Below are 18,946 nucleotides of genomic sequence, written 5' to 3'. Positions count from 1 at the left end.
TTTTTTTTTTTTTTTTTTCATTTCATTGATTTCTGCTGTGATCTTTATTATGCCTTCCTTTTGCTTGCTTTGAATTTAATTTCCTCCTCTTTTTCTTAAGGTAGAAGCTTAGGTTATTGATTTGAAACCTCATTTCTTTCCTAATGTAGGCATTTAAAGCTGTACACTTTGCCAGTTCTTTAATTGCACACCATAAATTGTGATACATTGTGTTTTCATATTTGTCCAGTTCAAATAGTTTCTAATTTCTTTTGTGTTTACTTCTTTGATCTTTGGATTATTTAGAAGTGTCTTGTTTAATTTCCAAATATTGGAGATTTCCCAAATTTCTTTCTGTTGTTGATTTTTGTGTGTGTGTGTGTGAAGAAGATTGGCCCTGACCTGACATCTGTGCCAATTTTGTATGTGGGAGGCTGCCAAAGCATGGCTTGACAAATGGTGTGTGTGTCTGTGCCTGGGATCCAAACCTGCAAACCCCGGGCTGCCAAATTGGAGCACAGTATCTTAACTACTTTATCACTGGGCTGGCCCCCTGTTGTTGATTTTTAATTTAATTCTTTTGTAATTGAAGAACATATTTTGAATGGCTTTAACCCTTTTAAGTTTATTGAGACTTGTTTTATGGCTTAGCATATAGTCTGTTCTCACAAATGTTCCATATGCCCTTTAAAAGAATGTGTATTCTGCTGTTGTTAGGTTGAGGGTTCTGTAAATGTCATGTCATTTGGATGATAGTCTGTTCAGATCTGTATCTTTGTTGATTTTCTATCCAGATGTTCTCCATAGTGTGCTGAGTCTTGAAAGTTTTTCACCTTGAGACCCTGTGGGCTAGTGAGACCGTTATTATTTTTGCCTCGCCTAGCTAAGCAAAAACTAGAGAGCCAAGTGAATTTCTACAGAGTACCAATAAAGAAAACATTGTCCGTTCAGGCAATGGAGTGTATTTTAAATAAAGGTCTTCAAGTATTGAAGTTTTAAAAAAAATAAACTTAGATGCATGTATCACAGGATTATGTTTGTGATTCAGAATCCTCTGCTTGTGGGAGGAATTCATTTACATTAGTATGAAATGAAAAGAAATGAAAGCTTACTCAGTACAGGAAAAATTGTCAGATTTCAGGAACTTGTTAGAGCACAAGTTAGTTGTGAGAGTTGAAAGCCAATTACATGTCAATGACAATAGGAATTTTAGTATATCAAGTCTTAGGTCAATGTTTATAGATTTGGAACATTTATAGATTCACTCTTCCCTCCTTTCATTTGTTTTTTCTTTGGTGCCATTTTTCTCAAGCACGAGTTTGTTTTGTTTGAGTCGCTATTTGTCTCATACATTGAGAAGAAAATATATGGAATAACTAAGGTTGAATTATCCCATACTTGTCCCCATTTCTACCTACTCTTAGATAGACTATGATGAAGTCAGCAAGACTTATACATTGGAATTTTAAATATATGGAGTTATAGGGAGGGTTGAATCTACAAACCAAAGATGAGACTTGCCTGCAGCAAATCTGGTTCACATTAGTAGACTTTCCTGAGGACAGTAGGTGAGATTAAATAATTTCTAAGGTCCTTTTTAATCCTGCCTTTTAAGTATATGAGTAATAAACAGAAAGAAGTAGAGATGCAGAAAGAATAAAAGAGAGTCAATGGCATAGAAATATTCTGAGTTTTACTATCAGTAAATCCAACCCATAAAAAAAAATCTTTCCATTTAGGACTCATTAGAAATAGAAACAGTTGTTTATTGTCTACTTATATGGTAGCCTCTTACATGTTTAATTGCTCCTTAGGCTTCTCCTCATTAAAAAATAAGTACATGCTCATTGGAAAAAATTAAATGGTAATCTGGTAGTATGTGAAATTAAAAAGGAGAAGTCTCCTCCTTCATTGGCCACCTCTCTTCCGAACCCTCTCCATACGCATTCTCTATCTGTCTTGCTTTCTCCCTTTCTCTTCATAGGAATAACCCTGTTAATCTCTGTTAATCTTCTAGGTTGTAGTCAAGATGGTTAATGGTTTTAAGGCATGGTAAATTGGAGTTATAGCCAATAGGCAGTACATTTTGGGAGAACTCCCCCTTTTACCAGTGGGATCAAGCAACTTGATCTAAGAGGAGAAAAAAGAACTAAAAGAAAATGGGATGGGGCTAAGTCATACTTAGTCAGCAACAACAACAAAGGTGCCTGCGGGCGCGTAGTCGTGATAGTGTTGGAAATGACGTCTCTCCACATGGACCTGCACACGTCTCTTACAGAGCCTGTTACTCTTTGTCTATGTATTTCCCCCTTCTGTAGAGCTTTATTTTAACCATTTCTATCTCTGTAAAATTAAGGTGAGGAGTGATGATTAAAAAGTTCTAGAATTTCCGTTCCCCTTAGAGATAACCAATACTGAATATGCAGTGTATGGGTATGAAGTGAAGGACCACAAAATGTCATCTTCACTGCGTAGGCTTTCAGAGGAGTGAACCAGTGAGCCTAGATCATTGTCCATCCATTCAGCAAACGGCCAGCATCCTCCTGTGAGAGAGTAAACAAATACGCATGTATATGTCAAACGGTGATAAGCACTTGTGTTAGTTTCCTGGGGCTGCTGTAACAAAGTACCACACACCGGCTGGCTTAAAACAGCAGAAGTTTATTTTCTCACAGTTCTGGAGGCTAGCAGTCCAAAGTGAAGGTGCCGGAACGATGCGTTCCTCTGAGGGAGAACCTAGTCCATGCCGCTCTCCCAGCTTTTGGTGAGAGCTGGCTGTCCCTGGTGTTCCTCGGCTTGCAGATGCGTCACTTTAATCTCTGCCGCCATCTTCACTTGGAGTTCTCTCTGTGCGTCTGTGTCCAGATTTACCTCTTGTAACGACACCAGTCATGTTGGTTTAGGACCCACCCTGATGACCTCGTCTTAACTTGATTACATCTGCAAGAGCCTGTTTCCAAATTAGGTCACATTCTGAGGTTCTGGGAAGGACGTGAATTTTGGTGAAACACTGTTCATCTCAAGACAGCACTACAGAAAATATTAAAACGAGCTAGTGGGATAGTGCATGCTCTGGGGAGATGGGCTTGTGATTTTATGTAGAAGATCAAAGAAGGCTCACTTTTGGGGTGTCATCTGAACAGAGAATTGAGGAAAGTGGAGGAGAGAGCCTGGTGGGTATCTCTGGGGACAGCTTTGCAGACAGAGGGAGCAGCGTGTTCATCTGAAGCAGGAGTGTATTTGTCTTCATCCAGGAGCATCAGAGAGGCCAGTGTGGCTGGAGGAAAGAAGTAGGAAAGGAGATCAGAGAGGTAGCTGGGGCACATATCACGTAGGGCCTCCTAGACCTTTTTGCTTTTATGCTGAGTGAAATGGGAAACCACTGAAGCGTTCTAATTAGGTGATGATCTGATCAACTTCTGTTTTAAAAGGTACTCTGGCTGATATTGGGTAAGGTTGAAGTAGGCAGATGAGTTAGAGTTAGAAGGCTATTGTAGTAATCCAAGTGAGAGAGGTAGTGGTGGAGGTAGTGAGAAGCGGTCATATTTTTGATATGTTTTGAAAGTAGAATTGGCAGGTTTTGCTGATGGTTTGAATGTAAGATGTGAGAGAAAGAAACAAGTCAAGGATGACTCCCAAGATTTTTGGCCTTATCTGGAAGGAATTGCTGTTCGCTGAGAAGGGGAAGATATATTGAGTTGGCTAAACAGGTCTGGACTTCAGGAAAAAGGTCTGGGTTATAAATACAAATCTGGGAGAAGTCACCATAGAGACAGTCTATAAAGGCAGGAGACTAGACGAGATCCTTGAGTAAGGGAGAGTTGTGGGGTCTAGAGCACAGGATAACCTAGGTAGATGCACAGATAGTTCATGAAGGCAGCATGTAGCTATAGAGACAAGTGGGTGGCCACTGTGAGGAAGAGTTCATGGAGGAGGTTGGCATAACCAGAGCCGTGAAAGGCTGGATAGGAGAAGGCCCAAAGAAAGGGATCCTGGGTAAGGCAGCAGCCCAAGTGATGGGGCGTGCTTCTGCTGGGGTGCGAATGGGACTTCTGTCAGAAATAAGGGATTTTTGTCGCTGCTGTTTTGCCTCTGAAGTTTACTGTTGATGAGCATTTCTGCCCACTTTGTACCCATTTCTAATTCTCTTCTAATTTCTGATCATTTTCTAGATCTGTTTGTTTCTTCCTTTCCATACTACCACTATCCTAACTCAGGCTTTTATTACTTCACCATTGGACAGGCATAGCATCCTATCTTAATTGTGCTCAGAGTTCTCCTTGTTTCACTCATCATGTATGTTGGTACAGAGTTAGCAGATTTGATTATGGGTCAGCCCTTCTTAATCACTCCCTTGTCCTTGAAATTAGTCCCCATTCAAGGCTTTCTACAATCTGGTCCCACCGTGCCATTCTGACCCATCTTCTACAGGTCCCTTCTGTGAACCCTGTACTCAAACAAACTGTATTCCTGCTGATAACCTTGTGACATTGGCTTTCCTGCCTCTGTGTTTGCTCATGATATCCCTTCCACAAAGCATGTCCATTCTTTTTTCTCACCCCCCAGTCCTACTCTAGAGAGATGCTTGTGATTTAAGAGCTAGTATATCCTAGGATACCAATGCCCAGTAGTGGTTTTGTTGTAGTACGATTTATCACCAGAGATGCTGCTGCTAGTCTGCCATCAGTGGGACACGTAATCTCCATCTGTTTTTGTTCTCTGAATACTGCTGGGTAATAGCAATTTTTTTGTTTCCATTGTTGACTTTTACAAAGTAGCGCTTGGGAATAATAACAATTTGAATTTTTGAATTACAACAGAATTAATTCTCAGGTTCACTGGATCAATTCATAAATCTTAGCCCCATCAAAGAATAAGTAGAGAAAAATAGTATCTCTGTATTTTGAGCCCTAGAATATTATACAACTTTCTTCACAAAATCAGAAAAAGATAGAGGAAGAAAAAGTGAAATGGGAAAAAAAGAAAGATCTGAGGGGTCCTTAAGGAAACATACCGTATAAACACAAGGCGGCATCATTATTTATCAATTTTTAGAAAGATTCATTACATGGAATACAGTTGTTTAGAAATATCTGGTACTTCATATTTCCTTTTAAGAATGGCTCAAATTCTTGAGACATTGTAAAATGCTGTGTGCTGCCTCCCCTCCTCCATCATCTACGAAAGCACGTTAGCCAGTGACCGCCTGCTTCTCTCCTGGCTGAGGACTCTGCCTCACCACTCACTGTATCTATTCAAGTGATACGTGAATTTCAGTTCCATTCAATTACCAACTTTTAATTGGATCCCATTGCCAGATCGGTCTCCTGTTCCAGAGTGTTTCCTCTTGGCTGCACTGTTACTATGGCTACTTGGTTCCTTCTGCTCACTTCTTGCATTCCTTTGATGACTTCCACCCAGGTATGAAGCTAGACAGATACTGTAAAATTGCTACAGTACCAAACACTGTCATCTTGCCTTCTGCCTCCCTCCTGCTGCCTATCTGGAATGGGATCAAGTCTAGATGGTAAGGTTCTTAATTCTTCTATATCATTTTTATTTTAGTAAGCTGTGCCAAGTTTTAGAATTCTAGGTCTTTTGAAAATTGTGGAGACCCTCTTTTTCTGCTCTCTCCCTACCCCCACCCCAACACATACTGCCAAGAGTATGACATATAACGTAAGCGAGCCAAAGAAATCACTTTCTCATTTGATGAGAAAGTCTTTCTTTAGTTTTCTTTCTTATGTTAGCATCATGTCTCAGTTTTGCACTTTAAGTGCACTCCTTCCTGGAATTGGAGAAATTACTCTGAGTGGATGTTCTTTGGTCTTTAGTTAATTGCTGTATGCCCTGTAAATATTAAGTGATAATCTCCAGATTTTGTGAGACATGTTTAGTGGGTTAAATTGGATGTTTTGATAAAAAGTTAAAAGACCATAGAATGCCAGGGAACCCACCCATTGAACAGGACGCTTAAAATTTTCCAGCTGACTGGGGAACAGATCTGGTCTTACATCCACGTTATTTAAGATGAGAAATATTATTCATCCAGAATGAAAAAGACATGTCATAATGTTCTCTTACATAAATTGAGTTTGCAACCAGTGGGCTAACTGGATGCCATTTTTCTAGATTCTCATTAGCTAATGCTATCACCTTTTCTCTAGAGTGAGCTAAGACCAAGAGACCTTCCGTGTCATTCTTCCTGTGGCTACAAAGTAGGACTAACACAGTTAGCTCAAATAAAAACAAAAATAAAACGAGAGAGATCTTATAGTCTGCAGGAATGGATTCTGCCAATAAAGACTTTGCATTTGCTCTGCTCCTTGTGCCTGGGGTTTTAATTTAACACATCAATGAAAAGGCAGCATTTAAAAAGGGGGGAAAACACCCAGCAGGACTTACTTTTATTAGTGCAATTTGTAGGAAATTACTACATTTAATGAGAAAATCGTTAAGCATGAAAAAATGGGCTGTGACTAAACTTGTGGAGCTTTAACAGTAAGGTTTTAATTGACTTTTTTAGTTATTGGTAAGAAAAATAATAATAAACAGCCCGGGCTGTGTCTCTGGAGGTGGTCAGCACTTTATGTACCTTAGTTCAATTTCCTGTGCTGCTGCTCACGCATCATGTTATGGCGGTGGTGTTCACCTCTGTGTCTTATCTACTGACTTTCTCTGTTCTTGAAAGGGAGGCAGGCAGCTTCTCTCTGCTAGATGAGGAAGTCTGGGGCAGAGGGTCTCTCGGAACAGTTTTTGAAAGGGGGCAGGACAGGGAGGAGGCAAGCACAGAACAGAACTGTGTCTGCTTCACAGGCCAGCTGCTGAAAAGCAAGACAACATTTCGTGTCATTTTCAGGTTCATAAACCTTATACTTTTTTCCAAGTTCTTGGTTTCTTTTGTTGCCACCCAGTGATTTCCTTTTTCCCCAACAAGAATATTTCGCTAAAGACTGCAAAACTTAAAACAGGAATACCAGACCAAGGAGCACAGACATTCAGGCCAGGTTCTTCCTGGGATCTTAGATCCGAACTCTTTTGAAAGTGGAATCAGAAAGGATTTTTAAGAAATAAATCAACGTATTTTTGTCATTTAGAGGAAAAATATTTAGGATACCTTCTTTTTGCGTTTAACTTTTCAGAAGTGTATTTGACATCTGAAAGGACATGAGCACCGTGAGAAGGGTTCATTCACGTCTGGTTCCTCTGCTTTGTCATCACGGTCCACACAGTTGTGTGGCACTGTGTGCGGTGCTTCACTGTGTTAAACCTGAGGAAGGGGAAATGTGTGTAACTCTGAAGATGTTTCAAGTAGAAGTGAAAATTATGTTTTTTACATAATTCTGTTTTTATAGAATTACAACTTTTAAAAAATTTAAATGTCTAGGAAAAGCTTTAAATATACTTGTGAACCTTTTCAATGACTTTGAATTGAATTTTATTGTATCCTACCTCACTACAAAGAAGAAAAGAAGAAAACCTATGCATTTGATCATTCCTTATTATTTAAATTAAAGAATACCTTGTTCATTTCTATCTCTTGGAAGTATCCCTCCCGTGCATAAGATGGGGCATCCACCTCTGTAGGTTCATCATAGCACACTGTGCCCATGGCCCCTGGTCCACTCCTCGCCCTTCACCTGTGTGCACTGGATCTGCAGGGAGGAGGGAGGCAGAGCTGGTCTCTGCAGTTGCGTTTCCCAGGCTTTCACATCTCCTGACTTCCTGCTGGGTTCAGCCGATGAGAGACCCTGGTGGGAAATAAGGAGGGAGGCAGAAGCCGGGGTATTTCTCTTTCTCCATTTCTGTGTTGGGCAGTATCTCTGGTCCTCCAGGGCTGCAGCTCTCATCACAGCCCTCTGAGCTCTGGTTATGCCTTTCTTTTTTCTTTTCCTTTCCTTGCACTGCCAAGGGATGCTAAGAGCTGCTCGCTGTTGCTGATCTCTGGGTGACAGCACTGTTCTCAGTTGGCTTTACAGCTCTTCACCACCTGTGTAACAATTGCCTGCATTAAATTTCCTGTGTTAAATATTCAGAGAGATTTCTGTTCTTCTGGTTGGACCCTGACTGATATACACATAGCCTCTACCCACAATGGCTGATTTATGTCTTAGAGTAAAGAGACATAAGGAAGCCTGTTTGTGATCCGTTTCTGTTTCAGTTGTCTGTGTTAAACCACAGACTTGATTTCTTATCAGGCAAATGTTTCTTGGAAGTTTCTAGTTTAAAACGGTGATCATAATTTACATGTGGATTTAATTGGTGGCAAACTGGACTACTTGCTTAGAGTTTTGTTTGCTGATAGATAGTATTCCTTTTTATTTCTTAATGACTGACTTGACCATATACTTATTTAAGTGCTTGATTTTTATTGTCACTTTTTTATTTTGTTTTATAAAGATGCCATTGTCATTGGCTATGTAAATCTGTTCCTAACATTTTAGAAATAATTTAACTGCTAACATCTGCAAAATGTGCACCTCTTCATGAGGTAAAATTCACACGAGGCACTGAGTTAGTGAGAAGACTTCAATTGGGAAACATCTTGAATGATGCCTGGGTTCAGCAAAATCGTTTGAGATGGCTTTCCAATCCTTTCTACATACTATGTGACAGATGAGTGAACCTACTGCTTTTTTGGCTCTGTGTGATGGAGGGAAAAAACCTGCAATAAATGACTTCCTTTCACTTTGTTGGAAACATCTTTGCAGAGGACGGGGGAGTAGTAAGTAAGTGTGAAGTTGGGCTGACAGGCGTGTGGCCTTGGGGGTTTTGGCTGCTGTGTCTGTGCAGCAAGAAGGGAGGTGATTCATTCTCTAGACTGTGGATGCTGTCGAATGTTTTCTCTGGAAAGGAAAAGCGAATGTTTCAGATTAACCAAGAAAACTCTCCCATTTTAGTCTTGCATAACACTTAAGAATCTGGATTGCATTTTTGGTATAATACTGAAGTATTATTATATCGAGACTCATTCTGTGTATCAGCAATCTGTACTCAGGTAAGATGCTAGGTTGGTATATAATGCCCATATTTAAAACCTCAAAATCCAGAGCAGACGTTTCTGAAATCCAGAATAGACTCCTTGAGATAAGTGATGACCCTTGCTTGACTTACTATCCCAAGATGGATGGCCCTTCCAGTGGCCATTTTTTATATTAGCTTCTAATGAATATTATTGAGCCTCTGAATAATTCTGAAAAGCATTTTGGTGAGTTATAATTGGGGCTGTGATTTACTGAGTTTGAGGACTGACAGGCCATTCCTTAGCTCTGTAATTGATGTAGAAGCAGAGGAAAGCACCCTGATGATGAGCATTTCCTTTATGGGGAGCAAGGAGGAAGTGGGAGTCAAAAGTGTAATCCAGCCAAAGTAGAATATTATTTTTGTCAGCCATTTCTGCATTTTACTTTTATTAAAAATGGCAGGGAGGGGCTGGCCCCGTGGCCGAGTGGTTAAGTTCGCGCGCTCCGCTGCAGGCGGCCCAGTGTTTCGTTGGTTCGAATCCTGGCCGCGGACATGGCACTGCTCATCAGACCACGCTGAGGCAGCGTCCCACATACCACAACTAGAAGAACCCACAACGAAGAATATACAACTATGTACCGGGGGGCTTTGGGGAGAAAAAGGAAATAATAAAATCTTTAAAAATGGCAGGGAAATGTGAAATGCCACCAAACTTTGGAAGAGAAATCCCTTGTGCACATCCCATTCTCATATTCGGTATGTTAAAGCATAATCCATCACAGCTATTTGCTGGTGTTAAATAGTTCATTACAGTCAGTGAACCACAAAATAGTCTAGACAGAGGGACAGAATTCAGAATCATGGGCCAGATGCACAGGCCATGTAACTGATTATTCCTAAAAGGGCAAATTCTGGTTCTTTGTATTCATTGGGTTTATTGGCGGTTTGGATATGTTTATCTACCTGTGTTCCTGAACCTTCTGGAGGAAAGGACAGAACAGTCTAACATGTACATAAGAAAACTAAATCCCGATAGGCCAACAGATACGTAAGGACTTCGATCTTAAATAGAAACTGGGTGCTGAGGCGCCCGCTTCCTTTTCTTTGTATCCCTTCTTTCCCACGTCATTACTGCAAATCGATTGTTGGCTTTTGCATTTGCTTTATTTTATTCTCTTTTGAATATTTTTCTCTGTAAGATGGCAACTGTGTGTGTGTGTACGTTCCATCTTATTTTAAGATAAAAATGTGTCAGGAAGCTGTGTTTTTAGCAAAGCATTTCAGTACCTGTTCAGTTGCCACATGGCCTCCCAGGTCCAAGGACTCCCTAAGTTTCAGTCCTTCATCTCTTGTGTTCTTCATACTCTTCCCTGCAGTCTTTATGTAATAATGGTAGGTGATATGACTTATGTAATGCTCTGTGACAGAGCAGACAGCTCTCCGCTTCACGTAATCTCCTCTCCTGGTATCCGTGCTCCCATGTCCTCCTGGTTTTCTCCTGTCTCCCTGACCATTCCTCCTTCGCCTCCTTTGTCTGCTCCCCTGCCTCTCTCTGCCCAGCCTCTAAGTGTTGCAGCTCCTTGAAGGCTTGGTCTTGAACCCTTTTTTCCTACACTTGCTAAGGAGCCAAGCTCCATGCTGCCTCAGGACCCTCACACATACTGTTCTTTCTTCTTGGAACCCCCTTCCCTCCAGCCTTTTCCTGACTAATTCCTGCTCCTTTTTCTTCCCCTACTCCTGTCCAGGGGCTCCACATACTGGGCTACTGGCTTTTCTTCAGACACGCCCTGTGCTTTCCCACTTCAGTTCTTCATATTTTTGCTCATTCTGTTTCTGCTGTATGATGGCAAATTCTGTTTTTCATTGCCCAGCCAAAAAAGCCATGTTAATTCATAAAGCTTTCTTATAATCACCAAAGATTTTTAAAAATTGAGATCGGTTGACATATTTCCATAATACTCATGGGCCTCTTCACATTTACCTCCTGTTCTTACTTTTGTGTGTGTGTTATATCCCCTATGAGACTGTAAGCTCCTCAGTTGCAAGTATCTTATCTTCACCTTAATTGTATCTCCCTTAGGACATAGCATAGTGTCTTTTATGTAGCAGTGACACAATAAATATATACTAGGATAAATTAATGAAAATCACTAAATCAAGCAAAGAGAAACATTTATGTTATAGTTTGCTAAGATTCCCCATTCTTACTTCAAAGGAAATGAGAAACTTGGAGTCTCTGGGATTACCATTGGCCTGTAAAAGCTCTTATTTGTGCCCAGATATGTAACTCTCAATGAGCTTTCTATCAAACTATCTGAGAAAGTAGGCTGATATAAGTGGTATAGGAAATATCAAGCATGCCTGTTACTTCACCTTCCAGGCTGAAGAAAGGAGATAGTTTCTGTTGCTTTGAGCTTGTTGGTTTTCTGCTCTGCCTACTAATCAGGGTGGTATTATTTACCTTGTTTAAAAAGACCCATCTGAACATTCTTTCTCTCTTTCGAATGGCTGTGGGGTATTAATTCCTGATGCAGGATACATTGGTAAAGATTTCTGAAATTGCAAGGTTGTCTTTCTTTAATCCCTTGGGTTTGTTAAGTACTTTATAATAATGGAGATCCTAATCTCCTAGTTGGTAGAAGAGATGAAGTGGTTACTAGGGATATTTTTCTCTTGCTGCAAAATTATCATATTAGAAAATACTTCATCCAGTTTTTTAATCCTTTCTACATGCTGCAGAATCCTTGGGAAATAAGTTGATGGCACCGAGTTTCATGTCTTTCATAAGGCATTGAGCAATGCTCAGGTCACTGATTCAGTTAGTGGCCTTTGAGGGCGAGCCTTGAAAGTGATTTTCATTAGTATTGTGTACACACACATTCATAACTATTAGAATGCTCAGATGAGGCCATGATTGTGATGGACATGCAGTCTTAGAATATCTTGACCATTCAGCATAAATTGCTGAATAGCCAGCTAGTGAGTGGTTTCAGAGGACAAGTAAGAGGGAGCCTTTTGGCCATGAATGTGCACATCTCCTTGGTTTTTCTTCTGCATAGATTGTAAGGGTCAGTTTTGATGTGCTCAGCAGCCTAAGTTCCCTGATGCCTGCATGTTTCTATTTTCCTCTGCCTTTTGTCATACTGAAGAATTGCTTGTTTGTGAGGCAGCCTCAAGTTACAACCCTCCTTGAAAACAGTAACATTATTAATATTTTTCCTCTTTCTGTAGCGTTTATGACATTGCTTGCTGACAGTTATTGTTTATTAAGTATTCATTGCTTGGAGAGTGCTGAGTGACATAGGGAATATTCAGGTTCAGCTAAGGGCAGAAGATGTGTAGCAAGGATTTCTCATTCTAAAGGGATGTTATTAAATTAAGGTGAGGGTTGGTCTTTGCTAATTTGACCTGGGACTGGTAGAAGATGGCATATCCCTGGCTCATTGCTTTTCACTGTCTGGCACTGTTTGACAGTTATCCTGAGTGGAATTAGAGGCGGGTCAAGAGGGTCTGTTTTCTATGACTGTATCAGGAAAGGCAGTTTGAATAACGCAAATGGCCCTTAAATTCTGGGTGGAAAGTCAAACGCAACAGCAACAATTTTTAAAAACAAAAACAGCTTAGTGTTTGAAATTCCAAAAGGAACATTTAGCTATAATTCTAAACATTTTAAAAGTTAAATTTTATTTATCGGGGCTGGCCCCGTGGCCAAGTGGTTTAAGTTCACACGCTCTGCCTCGACGGCCCAGGGTTTTGCCTGTTCAGATCCTGGGTGCAGACATGGCACTCCTCATCAGGCCATGCTGAGGTGGCGTCCCACATAGCACAACCAAAGGCACTCACAACTAGAATATACAACTATGTACTGGGGGGCTTTGGGGAGAAGAAGAAGAACACAAAAAAAAGATTGCAGCAGATGTTACTTCAGATGCCAATCTTTAAAAAATATTTTTCTTTTTTTGAGGAAGAATTAGCCCTGAACCAACATCCACCGTCAGTCCTCTTTTTGCTGAGGAAGATCGTCCCTGAGCTAACATCTCTTCCCATCTTCCTCTACTTTATATGATGGACGCCTGGCACAGCATGGCTTGATGAGCAGTGTGTAGGTCTGCACCCAGGGTCTGAACTGGTGAACCCCGGGCCACCGAAGCAGAGCACACAAACTCAACTGCTACGTGAGCTGGCCAGCCCTTAAATTTTATTTCTTGACAAGTATCAATAAGTAGTACCCAAACTTGTCAAATACAGACTTTTGGAATCAGCATTCTGCATCTCCCCTCCCCTTCCTGCCCACCCTGCTGAGAGAAGTATGGCTCCGTGCTCACTGCCCGTGAGGCTCGTGAACCGTGACTTATACTTAGAGGCACACAAGCAGACACTCTCTAACGAGCATCACTCAGGTCAAGAAAGATAAATGTATTTCCTTATGTTCTAGCGAGTCACCAGCTGATAAAGCACATTGAACAGTTTTTGGATACTAACGAGACACCGTATTTTATGAAGAGCATGGACTGCATCAAAGTCTTCCGGGAAGAAGCCATTGAGGTAACGCTGTCCTGGCCTAACCCTCTTCCTCAGCAGTGGAGCACTGTCACAGGGAGGGAATACACTCCACGCATCAGCTGGGCTTGGGAAGGAACCGCTGTCACTGTGAATAACGTGTGTGCCGAGAGAGGTGGAAACGACTAACGAATTTCTATCCGTGTCATTAGGGGGAGGAGAGATGGGCGTTGAGTGGGGTGTTTTACCCCTGGGAGTTAGCTTTTTATTACCGTTTGGCCCTGGCTGTATGATTCCTATTTGGGGAACCAGGGAAATTTCCATTGTAACCTCTGGTGGCCCAGTCAGTATTGTAAAGGATGGGCTATTTTAGGAGATTGATAGAAAATGTATACTGTTGTGATTATTGAGAAGAATTTTGTGAAGACAGGAGTAGGGATCTGAATGCCAGAAAAAAAGAACACTGAAAATTAATTACTTGGCACCCCACTCCATCTTTTGTGTGGGTTTTTGTTTGTGTTACGAGTTTTTAGAAAATACTTATAAAAATCTTCCAGTTCATTTCTGGGCTTTTATACATAAACTCTAGGAAAAAGTGAGCAAGTTTAAATTAAAAAGTATATTTTTTAACGTGGGTATACTTGTAGTGTATGTTCTATGTGGGTGTTTATTAAATATTTGCTGAGTGAATAAATTAATTCTTGGATTGTTTAGGTACTTAACAAAGAATGATAAGAAAATGAGAAAATTGTTAAAATTAGAATAGAATAAAATATTCAAAAGTAGATGATCCAAAGACCCTGCAGATAAAAGACAGAATTTTGGCAGTCAAGTCAGCGTAAGACTAAGCCACAGTCACGGGGAGAAGGATTTGGTAAGATGGAGACGGTGGCGATGTTGCATTGCTTTTTTAGCACTGCCCTGGGCTAGATGGAGTATCTGGTAATACTCTGTGCACTCTTGCCACCACATGTCCTTCAAAGTACAAGGTCCCTGGGTTTCTTTAAAAAAAAAGGGGGAGGATCAAAAGAGACTTTTAGAGACATATCATTCAATCTTAATGTAGAGACCTTTTTTAACTGTAAAAATGTAGGGGAAAAAAGAAAGAAAAACAAAAAGAAAGTTTTATAATTGGGAAAATGTGAATTCTGACTGGTTATTTGCTCCCATATTTTGTGAGTTGGTTTTGTTTTTTGAGTTTCTATGTATTTTAGATGTTACCTACTGAAATATTTATAGGTAAGCTAATATGATTGACATTTGCTTCAAAACGTTCTGAGGGCTGTGGGGGAAGACAGGTGTAGCTGAAACAAGCCTGGGTGAGTGGGTCATCGTTGAAGCTGGGTGAGGGCACATGAGCATTTACTAAATTATTCTGTCTTTCCTTGAATTTGTCCATATTAAAGGTTAAAAACCAAAGTACCACCCGCCAAAAAGCCGTGTGGCTCTGGGAAGCTCTGTACCTTCCACAGATGGAAGGGTTTCTAGCTCCCAGCAAACGGCTGAAATTTGAGGTGCCAGTTCCCCATTTACCAGAGAAGAGCATTTTATGTTGTTTTCTAAATGCGGTGGATTCGGGGTATGTAGGACTGTGGTCTGGGGGTGACTCGTTGTTGTGTGTGCCTGACTTGCTGCCTCCTCCGCCCCACAGTCCTCAGAAGAGCAGCGCTTCAACAGTTTCCTGCGAGCCCTTCGAGAGAGGGTGGAAGCTAAACAGTTACATCACTTCTGGGAAATTGTCATTCAGGGTAAGGTATCATCTGTCATTTTCTTCAAGTAGTTATGCTATTTTTCTAAATATAAATTCTAAATATAAATTATATTGTGTGATGTGTTATGGGCGACCTGATGACTTTCCATGTGGATTTGAGAAATGCTCAGGATTCAGTGAACTAAAAATCTTGCTTAAGAAGCATAAAGAGAAAATGATAAGTAATAAGTAAACATATAAGTCCCCATCTTAAACGCTTTGAGCAGTGTGACGTGTTTCCAGGATTGCGCCTTTCTGTTTACTGCAAGAAGCTGTGAGGCCAACAGTGCCCCCTTTCTCAGATGGTTAGACCCTTTCAGTCCTGCTGGGTGCACGACACTGTCTTGACCTCGCCCACGTTGCCCTCCTGCTGCCTTTCGTTACCATGTCCTTGGGCTTCGTATCAGCAGACCAGCATCTTCATGCACCAGTGCCACTCATGCCTTGCTTATTCACAGTGACCGATGCAAATTACGCTTAGAAAGAAGGCCACACAGACTCTTTCAGTTGTAGGCTTGCTGTTTGATTTCCTTCATGCTTTTTGCTCATTTTTTTTTTAACCTGACTTGAATTTCTTTCAGAACCCAAGTATAAGATATTACCTATTAAAATACATATCATAAAAACGATGTTGAAAAGTTGTGAAACTTTTCACTTGAAGTAGGGTCCCAAAATTAGTTTCAGCCTCCTTCTGTGCAAATTCTGTATAAAGGAGTTCCATGCCTATCTATCCAGCTTCTAGCAGGCAGCTTTTCATCACACAGGCAACCATTTCTGTGACAGTTCATTTTTCAACCCTTTAACTTCTGCACTGGGGAGCAACAGCAATTAGAATAGGTGGTGAATGAGGCTTACTGAAATCACTTTTGTGTCTCTGCTGCCAACCCAGTAGATGCAAGAGATTGGTTTTGGTATTTATTGAATCCCTCCAGCATAATTGTTTGCTGAAAAGAAACCTACAGGACATATACAAGATAGATATTTTCTGAGAGCTTTTATCCTATTGAGAATACACGTGACCTATGCCGTTTATAGGTACAAACAGATGTTAAATGCATGTGCTATTCTGGAAGCATTTCATGCGTCAGACACTTGATGCAGGAGAAAATCGTAAGAAGAGAAAACTGAAGGGTAGATTTTCCTTCTGTGATTTGCTCTCACTGAGCTAAAACTGATGGAGTGTACTAAATGATAGACATGGCCATGATAAGCGCGTGTTCCCTCCCGACCCCAGCCTTCTTGCTGTTCCATCAATAGCCAATAACACTACTAGAAGTCAGAATGTCTGCAGTTCCCATATTGGGTGCCTAATGGATTTGGGCCAAAGTATACAGTCATTCACTTATCATTTATTTTCTGAGCTTCTGCTGTGCACTAGATCGAGGGGAATATAAAAATGAATAAAACCTTGTCCCTGCCCTGGAGAAAAGTATAGTCCTGTTAGGAGAGATAAAATTTATACAAATAGTTATATTTGCATAAGATATGATGAGAGCCATTTCAAAGGAATAAACAAACTGATCTGAGAATTCTAAAGGAGAGATTATTTCTATCTGGATTTAAGTAAGGAAGGCTTCATGCTGTTGGTAGCATTTAAGACGTGGCCTTTATTTTACACAAGCAAAAATAGGAGAAAGGATAATGTAAGATGGAAGGAACAGTGTAAATTAAGTGCCTTTATAATTTTATATTTTTTATGAAGAAGAGTACCTTTTGGTTTTAAACTCTCCAGTGCAGAGATGGGCAGAGGTGTGGTGAGAGGAAAGTGGGTTGCAATTGATTCTTTGTACTTGGATTTTACTCTGTGAATTACTTTTTAGATGGAATTACTCTCATCACCCAAGATGAAGCCTCAGGAAGCTCTGTCACAGCTGAGGAAGCCAAAAAGGTATTGAGGAATAACTCCCTGTCTTTAGATGAATTAGCGCAATGGATATTCTTTTCTTGATGCCCAGTCTTCCTTGAGAAGTTCAATTTTAAGGTTATCTAATTTAGTGTACCCATTCTTAGTTTCAGCCAACATGCAAATTGCTTCAACTGTAGCATCCTCATGGGAGGAATTGTAATCTCAGTTTTCCGTAGGCCATGGTCATGGTTCTAGAACTCACCTGGAATCCCAGCTTGCCTAGCTCTAGAGCTCAGGGAGTCCACAGAGCATACCAAGCCTGGCCCAGACCCTGGGAAAGACTATGAAGTCTTTGCAGCCCAGTGATTCCCACCCTGGCCACACGTTAGTCATGTGGGGAGCTATTTTTTTTTAAAAAAATACTGATGCCCAGGCCCCCTTCCCCCTCCCCTATAGACTCTTGGTCTGAGATGGGTCCTTGGCATGGTTTTGAATGTTTAAAGCCCCTCCGGTGATTGTAATACGTGGCGAAGTAGAGAAACACTAGTGTTCCAGCATGAGGTGCATCCAGGCATTTTCAGTAAGAGACCCCCTGTATGCAGACCCCATGAGCTTCAGGTCAACACAGATAGTTAGATTAAGGCCTGTCTGTCTGGTGTACAAGTATTGAATGGGATTCAGCTATGAGTCAAATACCTGTGGTTGTTTAGCTCGGTAGTCCTTCACTATACCTCAGGTTTGTGATGAAATTTTAATGAAATGAATAGCTCGAAAGCATGTGCATAGCATTCAGCCTCAACTTACAGTCGCTGACTGATCCCGCCCTGCTGGCACTGGCAGCTGTCAGTTGTGTCCTGAGCCTCTACTCTCTGCTGGACACTGCAGATCGGGTGATAAGACAGCGTCCCTGCCCTCTAGAAGCGCAAACGACAGTTACAAGGTAGCAGCGGGAGGTGCTGGAGCCTCAAAGGCAACTGTGCACCGGCTGAGGGACAGCTTGGTCTGGGGCTGGCGGACAGGAATCTGTTAAGGGATGGCATGGCAGCAACAGGCTGGAAATGTTCAGTCTATGGCTAAATTCAGGCCAAATTAAAATGCCTTCAATTTTCAACTCAATAAAGACATTTGACAGAAACCATAGTATTGTTGGGAGAGAAGTCAGTCAGAATGTAGAAGTTTTATTAAGCACTTTGCCCGGCAAAAGCATTTTGTTAAGGAGCCGAGATGGTCCCTGCCTTCAGGAAGATCCTGGAATTTTAGAAGCATACTCTAAGATGCCAATTATTGTCTCGGGAGGGGTCCCATGCTGTCTGTGCCCACTTCTGCCGCAGTCAGGACTGTGAGGATGTCATTTAACTGCTTGGTTTTATTTCTCTTTATTACTTTATACAATGTCACGGTAGCAGTTCCCCCTTGAACTGGGCTGTATCATTGAGGGTTCTCCAGAGAGACAGAACCAATAGAGTGTGTGTGTGTGTGTGTGTGTGTGTGTGAGAGCGTGTGTAGGAATGAGGGGGAGGTTGATTATTTTAAGGAATTGGCTAACGTAATTGTGGGGGCTGGCCACTCTGAAATTATAGGGCAGGCCAGCAAGCTGGAAACTCAGGCAGCATTTCTGTGATACAGTCTTAAGGCAGAACTCCTTCCACTGACTGGATGAGGCCCACCTGCATTATCGAGGGTAATCTTTAATCTTTACTTAAAGTCAGCTGATTGTAAATATTAATCACATCCACAAAATAACTTCACAACAACATCTAGACCGGTGTTTGATGCAACTGGGCGCCATAGTCTAGCCAAGTTGACACGTAAAATCAGCTGTCACATAGGGTAAAGGCTTATCAATCCATTTTTTTTTTTATTAGAATATACATTTTAATATATACATTTTTTTTTATATTTTTTTT

At 41.0% G+C, this 18,946-nt stretch overlaps 1 protein-coding gene across 2 annotated transcripts in view; it reads left to right on the top strand.

Annotated features, from left to right (window-relative positions):
- Positions 1 to 18,946, top strand: part of XRCC5 (X-ray repair cross complementing 5) — a 91,939-nt gene that overhangs the window by 56,650 nt on the left and 16,343 nt on the right. For both annotated transcript variants that reach the window (XM_046644349.1, XM_046644348.1), the window contains exons 17-19: positions 13,379 to 13,488; positions 15,095 to 15,191; positions 17,014 to 17,081. In XM_046644349.1, coding sequence (XP_046500305.1) covers positions 13,379 to 13,488; positions 15,095 to 15,191; positions 17,014 to 17,081 — 275 coding nt within the window. The remainder of the gene's footprint in view (positions 1 to 13,378; positions 13,489 to 15,094; positions 15,192 to 17,013; positions 17,082 to 18,946) is intronic.

Source organism: Equus quagga, chromosome 17 (genome assembly GCF_021613505.1).
Source record: "Equus quagga isolate Etosha38 chromosome 17, UCLA_HA_Equagga_1.0, whole genome shotgun sequence".
In the NCBI taxonomy this organism is placed as follows: Eukaryota; Metazoa; Chordata; class Mammalia; order Perissodactyla; family Equidae; genus Equus; species Equus quagga.
This window is presented reverse-complemented; position numbering and strand designations above follow the sequence as displayed.